Source organism: Lithobates pipiens, unplaced genomic scaffold, assembly GCF_037356315.1.
Source record: "Lithobates pipiens isolate NorthernLeopardFrog02 unplaced genomic scaffold, aLitPip1_a1.2 Scaffold_8, whole genome shotgun sequence".
Classification (NCBI taxonomy): Eukaryota; Metazoa; Chordata; class Amphibia; order Anura; family Ranidae; genus Lithobates; species Lithobates pipiens.
The window spans coordinates 661,964,027-661,983,971 of NW_027507903.1; the positions used below are offsets into that span (position 1 = coordinate 661,964,027).

The window sequence follows — 19,945 nt, forward strand, 5'->3', positions numbered from 1 at the left end:
AGGAAATGCGTGTGGCCCCCAGGCCCTATATACTCAGAACAGCAGTATACAGGCGGTGCAAACAAGACAGGGACTGTGTAGGTTTGTTGTGTTAAGTTGAATCTGTTTGTCATTTTCAACTGGTACATTTTTAAAGTGTAGCTCCAGTCAAAAAAACTATCTTTAAGCTTTTTGGAAAACATAGGGAAGGGTTATCACCCTTGTATAATTTGTTTTGTCGTCCATCTTTTTTCATCTCACTTGCTGCTGTCTCCTTGTGTTTGCAAGTAGGAGATGTTTGTAAGTTGGATGTTTGAAAGTAGGGGCCTGCCCTATATTATAGCGGTATGTACTGGGTACAGAGCACGCAGACAGCACGCACTATCTCCTAACACTACTGACTGCAAGCTCTATTATTAACCACTTGTTAGCCCAATGTTTGCATAAAGTGAAAGATGAAGTTATGCTGAGTAAATAGATATCAAACATGTCACTCTTCAAAATTGCACATGCCCGTGGAATGGCGCCAAACGTCGCTACTTAAAAAATCCCCATAGGCGACGCTTTAATTTTTTTTTTACTGGTTACATGTTTTGAGTTGCAGAGGAGGTCTAGGACTAGAATTATTGCTCTCGCTCTAACATTCTCGGCGATACCTCACATGTGTGGCACATGCGAGCACATGGGGACATGGGCGCTTTAATTTTTATTTTATTTTTTTATTGTTCATTTTACTTTATTTATTTTAGTTTGACATTTTTTCCCCCAAAAATATATTTTTGATCACTTTTATTCCTATTACAAGAAATGTAAACATCCCTTGTAATAGGAATATGGGGTGACAGGTCCTCTTTACAGTGAAATCTGGGGGGTCAATATGACCCCACATCTCACCTCTAGGCTGGGAAGCCTGAAATAAAAAATAAAAAAAAGATTCTGGCTTTGATCGTACTGGCGAGTTGGTAGAAGCACCGGAGGGCGGTGAGGGGTGGGGGGCGTCTATGGCTGGGTATTTCAGGGTATCACCGAGTATGGCTGGGTATCTCTGAGTATGGCTGGGTATGGCAATTTATGGCAGGGTATTACAGAGTATTGGCGGGGTATTGGCGGGGTACTACAGAGTAATAGCAGGGTACTGCAGAGTATTGGGGAGTACTACAGAGTAATGGCAGGGTACTGCAGAGTATTGGGGGTACTGCAGAGTAATGGGGGTTACTGCAGAGTAATGGGGGGTACTGCAGAGTAATGGCAGGGTACTGCACTGCAGAGTAATGGCAGGGTACTGCAGAGTATTGGGGGTACTGCAGAGTATTGGGGGTACTGCAGAGTAATGGCGGGTACTGCAGAGTAATGGGGGGTACTGCAGAGTATTGGGGGTACTGCAGAGTATTGGGGGTACTGCAGAGTAATGGCGGGTACTGCAGAGTAATGGCGGGTACTGCAGAGTATTGGGGGGTACTGCAGAGTGTGTGAATGAGTCCTGGAATTATTTAGATGTTCTTCTGGGTTCTTTTTATGACCTCCTGGATGAGTCGTCCTTGTGCTCTTGAAGTAATTTTGGTGGGCCGGCCACTCCTGGGAAGATTCACCACTGTTACAAGTTTTCTCCATTTGTGGATAATGGTGGTCAGGTGGTTCGCTGGAGTCCCAAAGCCTTATGCCGCGTACACATGATTGGAATTCTCGTCGGAAAAAGCTCTGATGGTTTTCGGATCAAGCTGTCTTGCCTATACATGGTCACACCAAATTCCAATCGTTTATAACGCGGTGACGTACAGCACGTACAACGTGATTAGAAAAAGGAAGTTCAATAGCCAGTAGCCAATAGCTTCTGTCTCGTAGTTGAATCTAAGCATGCGTGATTTTTGGCGTGTCAGAATTGCATACACGCGATCGGAATTACCGATAGAAAGTTTTTCCGTCTGGAAAATTGAGAACAATTTTTGGCTGGCGGGAATTCGGACAGCTAAGTTCCGATGGAGCATACACACGCTCGCATTTTCCGATGAAAATCTCTCGTTGGTCTTTTTCTGGCCGGAATTCCGATCGTGTGTACGCGGCATTGGAAATGGCTTTGTAACCATTTCCAGACTGATACATGCCAATTTCTTTGTTTCTCAGTTTTTCTTGAATTTCGTTAGATCGGCATGATGAGTGGCTGTTTGAGATCTTTTAGCACACTTCACTTTGTCGGACAGCTTCAATTTAACCGATTTCTTGATTCAACAGGTCTGGCAGTAATCGGGACTGGGTGTGGCAAGTGAAATTTAACTCAGAAAAATGTTTAATCACAGTTCATTCGTGATTTAGCAAAAGGGGGGGGGGATTACTTTTTCACATACGGCCAAGCAGGCTTGGGCAGATTTCTTCCATTAATAAATGGTTAGCATGATCCTGGAAACCTGCAAGTGTTATATTATGTTTAAATGTGGGGTAAAGAATGTGGGGTAACGAAGTTGTGACCACACTGTATATATATATGTGTATATATATATATATATATATATATATATATAATTATAAATAATTATCCATTTTATTTGCATGTGTTCTATCATTGGAATGTCTGAAATGTTCCAAAGTAATTCTTTTTCGTAGTTTGTTGTTCTTAGAAAATGGCCCCTTGCTGATTTCTAAGTTCTGTCTCCTGTAGCACCCCACTGACACCCCAAAGGCATGATGTCACCTTTAGAAGAAGGGGGGCAGACCAGCACATTACCCCAGGGCTGAGTCCATGGCTAAAACTGGGTATTAAGAAGAACATTGGGTTACTGTCAATTAATTTTGCCTTTTTTAAGCTTTTATTTTAGAACAGTGATGGAGTTGAGGGTTAGGGGTCCCAGATACCAGGTAGGTCACTTACAGACTCTCTAGATCCAGATCAATGTCCAGTTTCACAGTGTCGGAAACCTTTAGGTTGACCTGGCAACACTATAAGCCTGATGCCAAATTCAATGCGTCCTTCAAGTGAGTCGCCAGGCTCTGTGAGAAACCAACCCTTTTTTTCCTGGATCTCTCCAGCAAGGTTCCTCTCCTGAATCTTCTCCTTGGCACAACTTCCTCCACGCCAGGTAGGGCAGCTTCAGGACCACCTCACCACACATATTGCTACTGGGCCTAATAGCAGAGCTCCATCCAGCAGCACCTTCCCAGGCCTTAGCCCAGGGGAAGAGAGCGAGCACATGGCCTGTCCAAAATATTTAAACCCCCCCCCCCCATTCATCATGCACCAGTGGCCTGAACCCCTTACTCGGCTGGCTAAAATAAATATAAATATTTATAACTCAGTTCTGTTTTGTGAAATCCCATTCTATTGCCAGGGGCACCAGTGACCTCACTGGCAGCAGTAAGGAATCGCAACCCAACTTAAAGCGGAGTTCCACCCATTTCTGTGTTTATTAAAAGTCAACAGCTACAAAAAGTGTAGCTGCTGACTTTTAATAAACAAGACACTCACCTGTCCCCACGGTCCAGTGATGCGGCCAGCTGGCCGAAGCCTTGCTTCCCTCCTTCTCCTCTCCGCGGCGCCGGCGTTGCAAGTGTGGGCACCTGACTGTGACAGCTTGCGGCTTCATGCTGCATGTTCCGCATGGCCGGGCAATCCTTTGGGACCTGTGACGCGTCCCAGAAGATTGCAGAAAGGGAGGGGAGAGATGAGAACTCATGACAGCTTGCGTCTTCACAGCCTGGGTGTCGCGCTGCGTGTTCTGCATGGCTGAGCAATCCTTTGGGACCTGTGACGTGTACCAGAAGATTACAGGAAGGGAAGGGAGAGATGAGAACTTGTGACAGCTTGCGGCTTCACAATCGGGTGTGAGGCCGCGTACACACGGGCGGACTGTTCGCCCAACTTTGTCCGTCCAACAGTTTCGGCGGACAGTCCGCTCAAGCTTAGCATGGGCGGACATGCCCACACACGACGAATGAACAGTTTGCTGAAACCGTGCGCGATGACGTTTCGACACGTACGACGGGACGAAAATTTCGACGTCCAATACACTTCAATGCAACTTTCCGACGTGTAAATCCGTTCTGAGCATGCGCGGAACTTAGTTTGTCGAACAAGCCTACACACGGGCGGACTGTTCGCTCAAACAAGGTTTCAGCGGACAGTTTTTCGGAATTTCCGAAAAACCTTGTTCGTCCAACTGTCCGCTGAAACTGTCCGCTGAAGCCCCACACACGAGCGGACTGTCCGCACAAACCCTGTTCAGCGGACAAAGTTGGGCGAACAGTCCGCCCGTGTGTACGCGGCCTCACGCTGCGTGTTCTGCATGGCTGGGCAATCCTTTGGGACCTGTGACGTGTCCCAGAAGATTGCAGGAAGGGAGGGGAGAGATGAGAACTTGTGACAGCTTGCGTCTTCACAGCCTGGGTGTCGCACTGCGTGTTCTGCATGGCCGGGCAATCCTTTGGGACCTGTGACGTGTCCCAGAAGATTGCAGGAAGGGAGAGATGAGAACTTGTGACAGCTTGCGGCTTCACAGTCGGGTGTCACGTCGCGTGTTCTGCATGGCCGGGCAATACTTTGGGACCTGTGACGCGTCCCAGAAGATTGCAGGAAGGGAGGGGGGAGAGGAGAACTTCCGCTCTGCACCATGGGCGGAAGTGGGAGCTGGGTACCTGTCAAAACTAGTTACCCACCCCCCCCCCCCCCCAAAACAAAACAAAACAAAAAAATGACTTTCCAAATGTGGCATGTCAGGGGGTCTGAAGTCCTTAAAGCGGAAGTTCCATTTTTGGGTGGAACTCCACTTTAAACTTAATACAAAATGAAAAACTATACAATCAACCTGAGTTCACTACAGCCCAGCCAAAAGCTACATTTAGATAGTAACAGAAAGAATTCCATTTGTATATTGTTTCTATATATATTTTATTTTAGATAGTTTATGTTAATATTGATTATAAGAATATACAACCAGGACTATTAAGTTACCATTGAGAAAATAAAGACTCCAATGATTTAGAATCCTGTTTACAATTTTCATGTGTTTTAGTTACACTATAAGATCATTGATTCATTGATTATTTGATCTTCACTTATCATTGTCAACCCTCATTATTTATGGGGGTGACAAATAAATCATCATTATCACTGTAATTCAGAAACAGCAGTTGGGGTATCTTGACAACGAAGTGTATATGATGAGCTTCTCGCTTTCACGGAAATTTGGGCTGGACAAGAACTTCCCCTTTGATCTCACAGAATAGAGATATCCAATTATAGACATTTCCCTTGTGTCTGCCAAAGATGACTTTGTGGATGTCTTCTGGAGTCAGGACATAATCCCACATGTGGACGTCACTTATTTCACCAACCAATGACTGCTTATCATCAAACTTTCCACCAAAAGAGTCTTGGTCCTGTCCCAGAACAATGCTGGTCTCAGCTGCGATAGAAGACCCTTTCATGGAGCCTCTTCTGGGGTAGAGTTTCCCATTGACCCAAAGTTGGACCACTCCAGTGTCGGAGTCCCAGGTCACGCAGATGTGCCTCCAGTCCAAAGACTCCAAGTCTGTCTTAAAACTAGTGAGTTCCTGGTTGATATATACAGAGCAAGTGTTTGGAGGCTGTAGGTAGATCACAAAGGCGTTGTCCTTCCCGGGAGTAGCAAGAGAGAAGGGAGTATAGGGGCGGGAAAGGTCGGTATAAGATCGTAGACAGACGCTGATTTTCTGCAATGGCCTTGTAATTGTAGGTCTTAGAATGACATAATCTGTGCTGCTTTCTTTGGGAAAGACAAAGACTTTATCCTCCAAGCCTAGGGAAGAAAACAGACACTGTTACTTATCAAAGCTTTAGATGCCGAACAATAAATGATTAATTATTTATAGATGCTAGAAAAATAAATAAATAAATATATATATATATATATATATATACTCTCATATATCTCAGGAAAATCATCACATTTATTTTCTATTTTTAAAAATAATTACGTGGTTTTCACATCCAGTAGCGAACGAGTTTTGGCACCTTTTTTCATTTTCTCAGTTATCCAGTCAAGGGTGTTATTTTGATCTCCAAATGTCCTCCAAATTTTGATCAAAATTGAGACCTCAGTTGTAGAGGTCTAGGAGCCCTAACAGCACCGAGTATATAAACTGTCTGTCATGTTATCAGGAGCATCTAGCACTCCTGCTCCTCATTCCAGCATCCTGGTTTTGGCTGTGGCCTTCTCCATGCCTGTCTGTCCACCTGCAAGGTGATTGATGTGACCAGACTCTGGGAGGAGACCAAACCTGATTTAAGCCAGCCTAGCCTGCAGTGTAATGCTTGCGATAGTGTGTGTAATACCTGATCAAGCTACCTGTTTGTATGCCCTGCTTTGCTAGATTAGATTACCTCGTTGACGACCTCGGATAGGATATCAACTGTTCTCTGAACTCTGCCTGCCTTTTGACTTCCGATTTTGACCCTGACTATTCCGAACCTTGCCTGTCTGCCAACCGTGAGTACCTGTTTGCTTTGCTCAGTTTAGTAATGCCCTGGCATGGTAGCCAGAGACTATAGCATTGTGTATAAGTCCTGGGGGCAACTGACTACCGGTAGGCCTGCTAACCTTATGGGAATGGGGGCTGCTATAGGTGAAGAACACAGAAGGCAGCTATAGTGTCTGACCCCCAGCGTGACACATATTCATTAATATAGCTGTAATTTATCATTACAAACCCCAAACCATCTCTTTTTGAGATCTTTGTGGTTTGTCTGTCTCCCACATACATTTTTGTAGGTTTTACTGAACCACTTCCATACCGGGCCTATTCTGGCACTTCTCTCCTACATATAAAAATCATAATTTTTTTTGCTAGAAAATTACTCAGAACCCCCAAATATTATATATATATATATATATATATATATATATATATATATATATATATTTTTTTTTAGCAGACACCCTAGGGCAGCCGGTCTCGGGGAAGCGCTGCTAAAAATTAGAAATCTACAACTCATGATACATTAGTGTGATGGTCAGTGGGAAGAATGGTCCTTACACTTGTGGTCAGTGGGAAGAATGGTCCTCACACTTGTGGTCAGTGGGAAGAATGGTCCTTACACTTGTGGTCGTTGGGAAGAATGGTCCTTACACTTGTGGTCATTGGGAAGAATGGTCCTTACACTTGTGGTCAGTGGGAAGAATGGTCCTCACACTTGTGGTCATTGGGAAGAATGGTCCTTACACTTGTGGTCATTGGGAAGAATGGTTCTCACACTTGTGGTCATTGGGAAGAATTACCTCCTTACAGATAGCTAAAAAGATCAATGGTGTCAGTGGGAACTTATCTGAAAGGCAGAAATTGCCAATCCTGAAGGAACCCCTAGCAACCTCTGGAGGAACCCTAGGGTTCCACTGAACCCTGGTTGAGAATCATAGCCCTAGGGAATAAAATGGCGGTCATTGCAACTTTTTATCTCGCAACGTATTTGCACAATAATTTTTCAAACGCCTTTTTTGGGGGAAAAGAACGGTTTCATGAAAAACAAAACAAAAAAAAAACTGTTAAGGTAACCCAATTTTTTTGTATAATGTGAAAGATGATGTTACGTCGAGTAAATAGATACATAACACGTCGTGCTTTAAAATTGCGCGCACTCATGGAATGGCGCCAAACTTCGATACTTAAAAATCTCCATAGGCGACGTTTTGAAATTTTTTACAGGCTACCAGTTTAGAGTTACAGAGGAAGTCTAGTGCTAGAATTATTGCTCCGCCTCTAATGCATGTGGCGATACCTCACATGTGTCGTTTGAACGGAGATTACATATGTGGGCGGGGCTTACGTGTGTGTTTGCTTCTGAGCGTGAGATACTGGGGAAAGGGGTGTTTTAAAAAAAATATATTTATTTATTTACTTATTTTTTTTACACTTTTTTTACATTCAATTTTTTTTATCACTTTTATTAGTATTTTGCAAGGAATATAAACATCCCTTGTAATAGGAATCTATCGTGACAGGTCCTCTTTATGGAGAGATGTGGAGTCAATAAGACCTCACATCTCTCCTCCAGGCTGGAAAGCATGAGATCGTGAAAAAAAAAAAAATTCTGATCTCATGCTGACAGCCACGATCGTGGCTTTGTTTACAATGCGGGGTCTGGGCATGACGTCATTAGTGATGACTAGTGACCATCTGGTCACTGTAAATCTTTATGTTCGTCGTCTGGCAGCGGGAGATTCTTTCACTGGGTCCCCGTTGGCACAGGAGAGCATGGAGAAGCACCGGATGGCGGCGGGAAGGGGGGGGGGAGCGTCCCCTCCCGTCACCTGTAAGAACGATCAAAGTAGAGGACGTCATTTTACTATGACCCGGTAGGGAAGTGGTACAGATTAGGTGTCACCAAATGGCAGACCGCGGTCCAGACACGGATCGAGCGACAGTCCTATCCAGACCGTGGCTGCACCACTTAGCAGCCTGAGTGGACTCCTCTCCTGCGGCCGCTGCTGCTGTTAGGAATCACAGCACAGCAGGGGGCGGGAGTCACAGGAGGGTGGATTCCCCTTCTTTATATGTATTCACCTGCCTACTGCCACTGCTGTCAAAGTGGCTAAAATTGATCTAGTCTGCATGTGTTTTTTCATTAAACAGTGCAGTGTGTTTTTTTTTTTTCAATACTAAATATCTTTTTCTTTATGCTCATTTGTGGTCACCTCCTCTTTCTGCTCTGTATCCCAATCTAAGAGAGCCAAGTGGGAGGGATCAAGAATCCCCTTTCTGTTTTAGGTAAACAGTATAGTCAGTGAATGAAGGCTGGAGGAGAGGGGAGGGGCTGTGAGGAGAGGAGAGGGGAGGGGAGTGGTGGGGAGGAGATGGGAGGGGCTGTGAGGAGAAGGGAAGGGGCTATGAGGAGACAAGAAGGGAGGGGTGGGGTGGGGAGGAGAGGGGAGGGGCTGTGAGGAGACAATAAGGGATGGGTGAGGAGGAAAGGGGAGGGGCTGTGAGGAGAAGAGAGAGGAGTGGTGGGGAGGAGATGGGAGGGGCTGTGAAGAGAAGGGAAAGGGGCTATGAGGAGATAAGAGGGGAGGGGCCATGAGGAGAGGAGATAAGAGGGGCTGTGAGGAGACAAGAAGGGAGGAGAGGGGAGGGAATGTGAAGAGAGGATAGGGGAGGAGCTGTGAGGAGAGGATATGGGAAGAGCTGTGAGGAGAGGGGAGGGGCAGTGAGAAGAGGAGAGGAGATGGAAGGGGAGGAGATTGTGTTCTCACTACACTCTACACTATGGTGCTGACAGGGAGCGAGGAGGGGGGAGTTGCAGAGACAAACATACACACAGGAGAGAAGCTAGATGACAGAGGCACGTATCCTGACCACGATCTCATGGCTCAGCAGCCATGATATATGTGGTCAGCTCACAGAGGGGAAGTCAGGACCAGGCAGAATCAACCAGGTCCTGTAGGACAGGGGTAGTCAACCTTCGGTACTGGTCTGTGGCCTGTTGTCGAGAGGGCTGCCATCAGAGCAGGAGCTGAGCCCTGTCAGGGACTGCAGTATAGCTGGCAGCCTGTGTGTCCAGTGTGTATTCTGTCTTTTCTCCAAAATGGCCGTCGATAAGATCGTCCCGCCCCCTGCCTTGCTAATAGACTGACATTGGCGGCCGCTCAGGAGAAAAGACAGAATACACACAGGACACAAAGGCTGCTAACTATACCACGGTCCATGACAGGGCTCACCTCCTACTGAAGCATGAGAGAATAGACAAAGGATGCAGGGGAGGCAGAGATTCAAATAGGCACTGTGCAGGGAGTACTGTGATTTGGAGGGGGAGGAGGAAAGGGGGTGCATAACTTCAGGGAAGACTGTGATTGAAGGGGGAGGGGAGAAGAGGGTTGCATAACTGCAGGGATGACAGTGATTGGAGGGGGCGGGGGAAAGGGGGGTGCATGACTGCAGGGAAGACTGTGATTGGAGGGAGAGGGGTAAAGGGGGGTGCATAACTCCTGGGAGGACTATGATTGGAGGGGGAGGGAGAAAGGGGGGTGCATGACTGCAGGGAGGACTGTGATTGGAGGGGGGAAAGGGGGGGTGCATGACTGCAGGGAGGACTGTGATTGTCAGGGGGAAAGGGGGGTGCCTTACTGCAGGGATGACTGTGAGTGGCAGGGGGAAAGGGGGTGCATGACTGCAGGGAGGACTGTGATTGGAGGGGGGCAGGGGGTGCATGACTGCAGGGAGGACTGTGATTGGAGGGCGAGGGGGAAGGGGGGTGCATGACTGCAGGAAGGACTGTGATTGGCAGGGGGAAAGGGGGTACATGACTGCAGGAAGGACTGTGATTGGAGGGGGGAAAGGGGGGTACATGACTGAAGGGAGGACTGTTATGGGGGGCCATGACTGAAGGGAGGACTGTAATGGGGCCATGACTGAAGGGAGGACTGTGATGGGGGGCCATGACTGAAGGGAGGACTGTGATGGAGGACCATGACTAGAGGGAGTACTGTGATGGGGAGGCATGAATGTGATGGGGGTCCATGACTGAAGGGAGGACTGTGATGTGGGTCCATGAATGAATGGAGGACTGTGATGGGGAGCCTTGACTGCAGGGAGGAATGCGATGGGGAGGGGCATGACTGAAGGCAGGACTGTGTTGGGGGTTCATGACTGAAGGGAGGACTGTGATGGGAGTCCATGACTGAAGGGAGGACTGTGATGGGGGCCATGACTGAAGGGGGGACTGTAATGGGAGCCATGACTGCAGGGAGGACTGTGATGGGGCATGACTGCAGGGAGGATTGTAATGGGTCATGCCTGCAGGGAGGATTGTAATGGGGCATGACTGCAGGAAGGATTGTAATGTGGGACCATGACTGAAGGTAGGACTGTGATGGGGGGCATGACTGCAGGGAGGATTGTGATAAGGGGCATGACTGCAGGGAGGACTGTGATGGGGGCCATGACTGCAGGGAGGACTGTGATGGAGGGCCATGACTGCAGGGAGGATTGTGATGGGGGGCCTGACTGCAGGGAGGATTGTGATGGGGGGCCTGACTGCAGGGAGGATTGTGATGGGGGCCATGACTGAAGAGAGGACTGCGATGGAGGTCCATGACTGAAGGGAGGATTGTGATGGGGGTCCATATCTGAAGGGAGAACTGTGATGTGGGTCCATGAATGAAGGGAGGACTGTGATGGAGGGCCATGACTGCAGGGAGGACTGTGATGGGGAAGGGCATGACTGCAGGGAGGACTGTGATGGGGAGGGGCATGACTGAAGGCAGGACTGTGATGGGGACCATGACTGAAGGGAGAACTGTGATGGAGGACCATTACTACAGGGAGTACTGTGATGGGGAGGCATGAATGCAGGGGGGACTGTGATGGGGGTCCATGACTGAAGGGAGGACTGTGATGTGGGTCCATGACTGAAGGGAGGATTGTAATGTGGGTCTATGAGAAAAGGGAGGACTGTGATGGGGGGCCATGATTGCAGGGAGGACTGTGATGGGGAGGGGCATGACTGAAGGGAGGACTTTGATGGGGGACCATGACTGAAGAAAGGACTGTGATGGGAGTCCATGACTGAAGGCATGACTGTGATGGGGGGCTATGACTAAAGGGAGGACTGTGATGGGAGTCCATGACAGAAGGGAGGACTGCGATGGGGGCCATGACTGCAGGGAGGACTGCAGGGAGGACTGTGATGAGGGACCATAACTGAAGGTAGGACTGTGGTGGGAGCATGACTGCAGGGAGGACTGTGATGAGGAGGGGCATGACTGAAGGGAAGACTGTGATGGGGGGCCAAGACTGCAGGGAGGACTGTGATGGGGGGCAATGATTGCAAAGGGGCAGTGTGATATAAAGGGGACTGTAATGCTTACTGTGTAGTCCCTTTTATATTACAGTGCGGGGGGGGGGGGGGGGGTTGTGAGACTCTGTGAACCACCTGCCTTCCCCATACAACATCAACTCCACCCACCAGGCCCTGAAAAAAGTAGCTACACCAAAAGCGTTCCCTGGTGCCAAAAAAATGTGAAAAAATTTGGGGACCACTGCTGTGTTGAGATACAAAGGGACAGCTATAGCTCGTGCCTTAAAGGGACAGGAGCTTGATTTTTTTTTGGGGGGGGATAACAACCACTTTAAGCTCTGAGAAGGAAAGAGGGCAGCATATATGGCAGGTCTACACAAGGAATGGAAGCTGTCCAATTTTTGCTTGTTACGATGAAGATTTGTCAGCTCCCGGCCTTAGTGCAGACCTTCTGTATCTCCTGTCCTCTTTCCCACGTGAGTTCAACATCTACAGAAGAGGAATCCACCCTGACTCCCACCCTCTGCCGTGCTGTATTAAAGCGGCACTTCAGTCATTTTTTCATCTTTCCATCTATTAAATCTTCTGCCCTTGTTGCTATTGTTTTAACTTTGGATAGTAAAACTTTTTTTTTCTGCCAGTAAAGCCCTTATACAGCCCACTTCCTGTTTCTTGTCTGGTCATTAGCCTAGGTGTATGACATCATACACAGCTCTCTCTCTCTCTCATTCTCCTGAGAGTTTGCCAGGAAGAGAGGAGGGATGAGTCATAAGAGGGCCAATCAGAGCTGCAGGGCTGCAGGGCTGGAGGTGTGCCTCTGTGTGTCTGTGTAAATCCAGGAAGTGAACAGACAGCAGCTTCAGCTGCCCACAGTTAAAATGGATGCAGCCAAACTCAGTGGAGGGAGATTTCTGCAGCACATTTGGCAAGTACAGAATCGCAGTATATGTAAAATAACATGCAAAGTGGTGTGAGTAGACTGCGGTTCCTCTTTAAATTGATTGTAAAGGATCCTTTTTTTAAAAAAAAACAAATGTATCATACTTGCCTCCACCGTGGAGCTCGTTTTGCACAGAGTGGTCCCAAACCTCGTCTTCTGGGGTACCCCGGCGGCTCTCGTAGCTCCTCCCTGCATCAGATAACCCCCTAGGAAAAGCGATCTCCCAAGGGGGTTACCTTGCGGGTGCACTGCCAGCCAGTCCAGCATTCAGCATCCACAGACACGGATGCCGGCCTCGGCCCCCACCCCCCGCTTCATTGGTTTTGATTGACAGCAGCGGGAGCCAATGTCTGTGCTGCTATCAATCTATCCAATCAAGAGCCGGGACCCCGTGGAGAGAAGCACAGAACGTCCCCACCAAGGAGATGAAGGGGCTCAGGTAGGTAAAACGGTGGGGGCTGGGGGTTACTGGCAGTTGTTTTTTTACCTTAATGCATAGGATGCATTAAGGTGAAAAAAAACAAGGGTTTACAACCCCTTTAAGGTAGGACAGCGAAGGGAGAAAAACTATAACGGTTACTGTAATTGTAAAGGAACCCTGTCTTTGGTGGGAGCTTTGATATGGGGGGGCTGTGATATGGGGGGCTTTGATGTGAAAGGGGATAATAGTGATATGGGGGGGGGGGCTGTAATGTGAGGAGGAGGGCTGTGATTGCAAAAGGGGGCTGCAATGTGAGGAGGGGGGAGCTGTGAAATGGAGGGTTGTGATTGTAAGAGGGATTGTTATGTTGAGGGGTGCCTCTGATGTTAAAGGGAGGGACTCTAATGTAAGGAAGGGGCCTGATATTTGAAAAGGGGGGCTGTGATGTGAAAGGGGGGCTGTGATTTGAAAGGGAGGGGACTGTGATGGGAACTCGTTTTACTCCTGATGAAGGCTCTTTATGAGTTGAAACGCGTTGAGGTTTTTCAGACTGACATTAGAGACACCTTAATGGTGAATGCTGTAATCATGATGTGTTTGTTTGTAATGTTTTACATAGTTACATAGTTAGTAAGGTTGAATAAAGACGCCAGTCCATCCAGTTTGGTAACATATTTTAAACTGTGTTTTAAAAAAATATATCTTTTTAAATAAATTTTTATGGATATTAGGTACCTATAAACATTCCAATTCTACACTTTTTGTTCACTTGCTATGGAGGAGGTACCTTTTTACATCCTTGGTTAGGTCAAAGCAACCAGTTTACATATATTATTGGTACCATACCCCTGTCGTCTTACACACTATTTATCCGGATATACCAGATCGCTGCTGGAGGTGGTTTAGCCAACCGGGAACACTCTATCACATTTTTTGGACATGTCCAAAGATCAAGCTATCAGTTACTAATCTTTGAAAAATCAAGTCAAAATTCTGCTTGATCCATCCATGTACTTGCTGGGTCTTCCCCCATCTACGGTGTTTAAAGAGGCCAGAAAGCTACTCTTGCATGTACCTCCTGCTGCCAACTGTTTGATCTCCTCTTATTGGAAGTGGACACTCGGCCCAATAATACCCGATCTACTGCCTTTGAATGGATGTGGGACCCTTGGGCCTGCTTTGATGCTTCTTTGTAGAATAAATATGGATTTTTCTTTCTCAAAAACTCACCCCAGAAAGCCGTTTTGCTCTATGCTACCCCTTCCCCTTCTTACCCCTTCCCATCCTCCTACCTACATACTGAGATGCCCCTGCCTTTCTTTCTTCCCTTATTACCCTCCCCAGTTTATATTATTTGTTGGTAATTACTAATCTGGCACGTTTCCAGGAACTCATTCTTATTGACATGAGGTACATTTCATGAAGGTACGACTTCTAAGAAGAAGCAGTTGCAACCTCCTTGTCATGGTTATGCAGTGATCTTCCTCTGGTTGCTTACCTCCCCTCATGTGTTCTGACTAAGAGGCCAGCCACTTCCACCTGGTGGTTTTTATAACCTCTCCTTTAAGCATGGCTCCACCCCAGGCCCTATCAGGGAACCCTATATTAACCTGTGCACTGCAAGCCAGCGGTGCTGATCAACCATTGTGTATCCATTGTGTGTTTAGCTTCCTGGTTCCTGCTTGCCATGTGCTCTATGTTTGACTCTGTTACCGACCTTGGCGTGTGCTCAACAATTCCTGTCTGCTTGTGACCTTGACCTTTTGCATGTCCCTGACCATCCCTGTCTGCCTGTGACCCTGAACCTTTGGCGTGTACTCTGTTGTTCCTGTCTGCTAGTTGCCCTCACCTCTGCCATATCCCTTTACTATCCTTGTCGTTCCAGCCTGCTGCTTCCTTCTCCTGTAGTCTACTGTGAGCATGAGCTGTGAGACCCTAGGGGCCGCGACCTGGAGCAAGACTGCAGCGAAGTCCATCCTCACCACTGGAGGCTCTGGCGAACACCCGCTGGCTCTTAGACTCCGCGCCCTGGGGAATCTATGCTCCAGCTCCCATTGGGATCTGTGTTAGTGATCCTGTAGACCTGTGTCCTGAATCTCCCTGGGTACTATCCACAGCAGTCAGTCCTAAGGTCCACTACCTAGCGGGGGAACTTCCGACTCCTACGGAGTGCATCTGTCACCTGGTCTCAGGTGACCTGACACTCCTTTACTATATAAAGCCAAAGTAATATTCCCAATCCTGAATGTGGCTGAAGAGTGAGTGGGTGAGTGACTTCCGGCTGGAAACCGAAAAGACTTCAAGGTAAGGTCACACGCCTGATGAAGGCGTCCTCTGTGGCTCCGAAACTTTGCAATCTTATGCTGTGAAGTGATTATTCAATACCAATATTCAATCTGCGCAATCCAATAATGTAGGAACCAAATGAAAAGAGAAGTGTGGGTTTGAACTCCCCCCCCATCATTCTTACCTAGGTGGATTGTTATATTCTTAATGTCTAAAATTGAATTTGGCTTTAATATACAGAGTGTTTATTCCCCTATTTTAAATTGTGTGAATGACCGACTTTGAGTTAATAATATCCAGATGGTGACATTATGAACTGGATCAGTAAACATCTAGAATCTGTCAGGATTTTGATGGATATCGTAAATCTTATATATGCTGTTAAAGACCCTTTTCCTATGTAACTGATATTTTGTTTAAAGTTTAAGGTTTAGATTCCTAAATAAAAAAGATAAAAGCCAAGACAATAGACCACATGGTCTAATGCTAAGAATTCTTCTCTCTTTGAAAGGAATGAACAATACTAGAAGCTTTAATCATATATGAAGCAACACATTCTTTTGTATCATTGTACTGTTTTTTGTAAGTATTATTTTTCTACTTTGGTGTGTACAATAAAACACACATTTTGATTTAAGCTGACTCAGAAATAATTAAGGAAATTCGTCTCACAATCGTAATTGAAAGCTTAGGCAATATTAAGCTATTTTTACATGGATGCTGCATCTGTCCACCGGCGCCGCTTCACTGAGAACCGAGTCACCGAACACCGCCGATGGCTCGGTTCTCTCAGCTCCCGGAGAGGAGAGCTGCTGCCTGTCAATCAGCAGATCTCCTGCTCTGCTCCTCCATGCTCATGGGAGCTCTGAGCTGTGGAGGGACGGCTCGCTGAGAGGCTGAGACGGCTATCAGTCCAGGCGGATCCAGACTCCCATGGTCGCGATGACATGGTGCCTGGACTGATCTGTCTGACGTCAGCAGAGAGTGGATTTCAGACCGCTCTCTGCTGAAAACAGGTCACAGGAGTGCAAAACCAACTGCACTCCTGTGACCCTTAGGAAAAGCCCAGCCAAACGAGCTCAGGCTGGACTTCTCCTTTAATTATGAATGTTGCTGGCCAACACCCATAAGTGATTCTACCTTATTAACCACTTGTCGACAGCTGGCTGTCATATGACGTCCTGGTCTTTCAGTGGGGATATCTGAATGATGGGAGCAGCTGCAGGCATCATAATTTCAGATATTGTTTTATCCGCCGGCGTTTCCCTTCAACTTAAGAACGATCATAGTGGCTGTTCAGCCACTTGATCGTCCTTACAGTCGGTGGGAAGGGACACCCCCCCTCCCACTGCCCTCCAGTGCATCTCCTGGGTTGCCCATATGATTGGCGACCCAGAGAAAGAATCCGCCGCTGGTGGAAGTTAGCCATGGAGATTTCCGAGGGACAGATGGTCCCTGGCAATCTCTATGACTCTTGGAGGCCTGTGCGCAACATTATGACGTCACATCCGGGCCGGCGTAAGTAAACAATGCCGAGGACACGGCAGGAAAGCATCAGATCGTAAATTTAATTTTTTTTGATCTGATGCTTTCCAGCCTTGAGGAGAGATGTGGGGTCTTATAGACCTCACATCTCTCCATAAAGAGGACCTGTCACGCACCATTCCTAATACAGGGGATGTTTACATTCCTTGTAATAGGAATGAAAGTGATCAAATTTTTTTTTTTTTAAAGGGACTGTGTAAAAAAAACAAAACAAAAAAAACAATAAAAAAAAAAAAAACAAAATTAAGGCCCCCCCCCCATCCCCGCAACGCACACGTAAACCACGTTCAAACCACACATGTAAGGTATCACCGTGAACGTTAGAGCTAGAGCAATAATTCTAGCACTAGACCTAGAAAATTTCAAAGCATTGCCTATGGAAATTTTTAAGTACTGAAGTTTGGCGCCATAACACAAGTGTAGGCCGTGCTAACCATAGATCGTCTTTCAAATACATATACATATAGATATGTGTGTGTGTATATATATATATATATATATATATATATATATATATATATATATTTGGCCGTGGGGTGACATCACATAGGTGAACCCTTGACCTATTAATGTCTTAATTTTTCGAAATATTATGACAAAGAAATTACAACTTCAAAAAACTCGCCATGCCTCTTATCAAATACCTTGGACTGTCTACTTTCCAAAAAAAGGGGTCATTTGGTGGATATTTGTACTGTCCTGGCATTTTCGGACCTCAAGAATAGTGATGGCCGAACGGTTCGCCCGGCGGTCGTTTCGCGGCGAATTTCCGACTTTCGCCGTCCGCGGGTTCGAACGCCTTTTTCCGTCGTTCGCCCCGGCGGACTTACGTGTTTAATGTATACAAGAACTTTAACCTTTCGTGACACGTTTATCATGTGTTACAGGACAACCAATTGAGACATGACAGCTCATGGACACTTGGACATTCCCCCTAACCTATAAATACACCCGATCCGGTGGCCATTTTACATTCTTTCTTCTGTCACTGTAGGGAAAGGATCCTGTGTGGAGTAGGGACAGAGAAAACGCTAGCTATTTGGTACACAAAAGTTCTTTTCAGGACTGGTATAGGTGTTAGGTCAGCAGCCTGAGTTTCTTTTGTCAGTTTAGATAAAGGGACAGAGCGCTGTATGCTGCTATTTTAGGGACAGCTCAGCCAGATTAGTCTTTCTTCATCATCATCATCATCATCATCATTAGCTGTTACTATCAGGTCCACAAAAGAGCTGTTCCAGCTAATCGTTCCAGCCTACTCTTTTTTGCCAATTTGTATAGGGACAGGCAGGAAGCAGTGTGTCAGGCAGTGAGGATAATTTTAAAGACTTGCTGTTACTATTAGTTCCACAAAGGTTCTTTTCAGGACTGGTATCAGTGGTACGGTAATAGGCTTGTACACGTATAATATTCTTTCTTCCAAATATAGAAAGAATATTATACTTGACTGCTGCCCTTCTGCTGCAGTCTGCTAATCATTCACAACTCACTTGTTCCACAAAAGTTCTTATAAGGACTGGTAACTTGGTCTGTCTAGGGTGCTACGGTACATAGGCTTGGGTGCGGTACAGTCTGCTGTTCTGTAAGGACCGCTATCGGTCCACAATAGATAGGGTTGCCGTGCACTACTGCTGACCGCTGCCCTATACTGCAGCAGTCCTTCAGCGGTATAGGGACTGACGCACAGTCTGCTAAACACTAATACACAACCTGCTTGGTCCACAAAAGTTCTTATAAGGACTGGTAACTTGGTATAGGGTGCTACGGTACATAGGCCTGAGTGCGTTACAGTCTGCTGTTCTGTAAGGACCGCTATCGGTCCACAATACATAGGGTTGCCGTGCACTACTGCTGACCGCTGCCCTATACTGCAGCAGTCCTTCATTGGTATAGGGACTGACGTACAGTCTGCTAATCACTAACACACAACCTGCTTGGTCCACAAAAGTTCTTATAAGGACTGGTAACTTGGTATAGGGTGCTACGGTACATAGGCCTGAGTGCGTTACAGTCTGCTGTTCTGTAAGGACCGCTATCGGTCCACAATACATAGGGTTGCCGTGCACTACTGCTGACCGCTGCCCTATACTGCAGCAGTCCTTCAGCGGTATAGGGACTGACGCACAGTCTGCTAAACACTAACACACAACCTGCTTGGTCCACAAAAGTTCTTATAAGGACTGGTAACTTGGTATAGGGTGCTACGGTACATAGGCCTGAGTGCAGTACAGTCTGCTGTTCTGTAAGGACCGCTATCGGTCCACAATACATAGGGTTGCCGTGCACTACTGCTGACTGCTGCCCTATACTGCAGCAGTCCTTCATTGGTATAGGGACTGACGTACAGTCTGCTAATCACTAACACACAACCTGCTTGGTCCACAAAAGTTCTTATAAGGACTGGTAACTTGGTATAGGGTGCTACGGTACATAGGCCTGAGTGCGTTACAGTCTGCTGTTCTGTAAGGACCGCTATCGGTCCACAATACATAGGGTTGCCGTGCACTACTGCTGACCGCTGCCCTATACTGCAGCAGTCCTTCATTGGTATAGGGACTGACGTACAGTCTGCTAATCACTAACACACAACCTGCTTGGTCCACAAAAGTTCTTATAAGGACTGGTAACTTGGTATAGGGTGCTACGGTACATAGGCCTGAGTGCAGTACAGTCTGCTGTTCTGTAAGGACCGCTATCGGTCCACAATACATAGGGTTGCCGTGCACTACTGCTGACCGCTGCCCTATACTGCAGCAGTCCTTCAGCGGTATAGGGACTGACGCACAGTCTGCTAAACACTAACACACAACCTGCTTGGTCCACAAAAGTTCTTATAAGGACTGGTAACTTGGTATAGGGTGCTACGGTACATAGGCCTGAGTGCAGTACAGTCTGCTGTTCTGTAAGGACCGCTATCGGTCCACAATACATAGGGTTGCCGTGCACTACTGCTGACCGCTGCCCTATACTGCAGCAGTCCTTCATTGGTATAGGGACTGACGTACAGTCTGCTAATCACTAA

At 47.0% G+C, this 19,945-nt stretch overlaps 1 protein-coding gene across 3 annotated transcripts in view; it reads right to left on the bottom strand.

The window, feature by feature from the left end:
* Window positions 1-4,838: 4,838 nt before the first annotated feature.
* LOC143961839 (uncharacterized) overlaps window positions 4,839-19,945 on the bottom strand; it is a 299,153-nt gene continuing 284,046 nt past the window's right edge. For all 3 annotated transcript variants that reach the window (XM_077471171.1, XM_077471173.1, XM_077471172.1), the window contains one exon: window positions 4,839-5,744. In XM_077471171.1, the coding sequence (XP_077327297.1) occupies window positions 5,143-5,744 (602 nt within the window). In that variant the 3' untranslated portion in view covers window positions 4,839-5,142. The remainder of the gene's footprint in view (window positions 5,745-19,945) is intronic.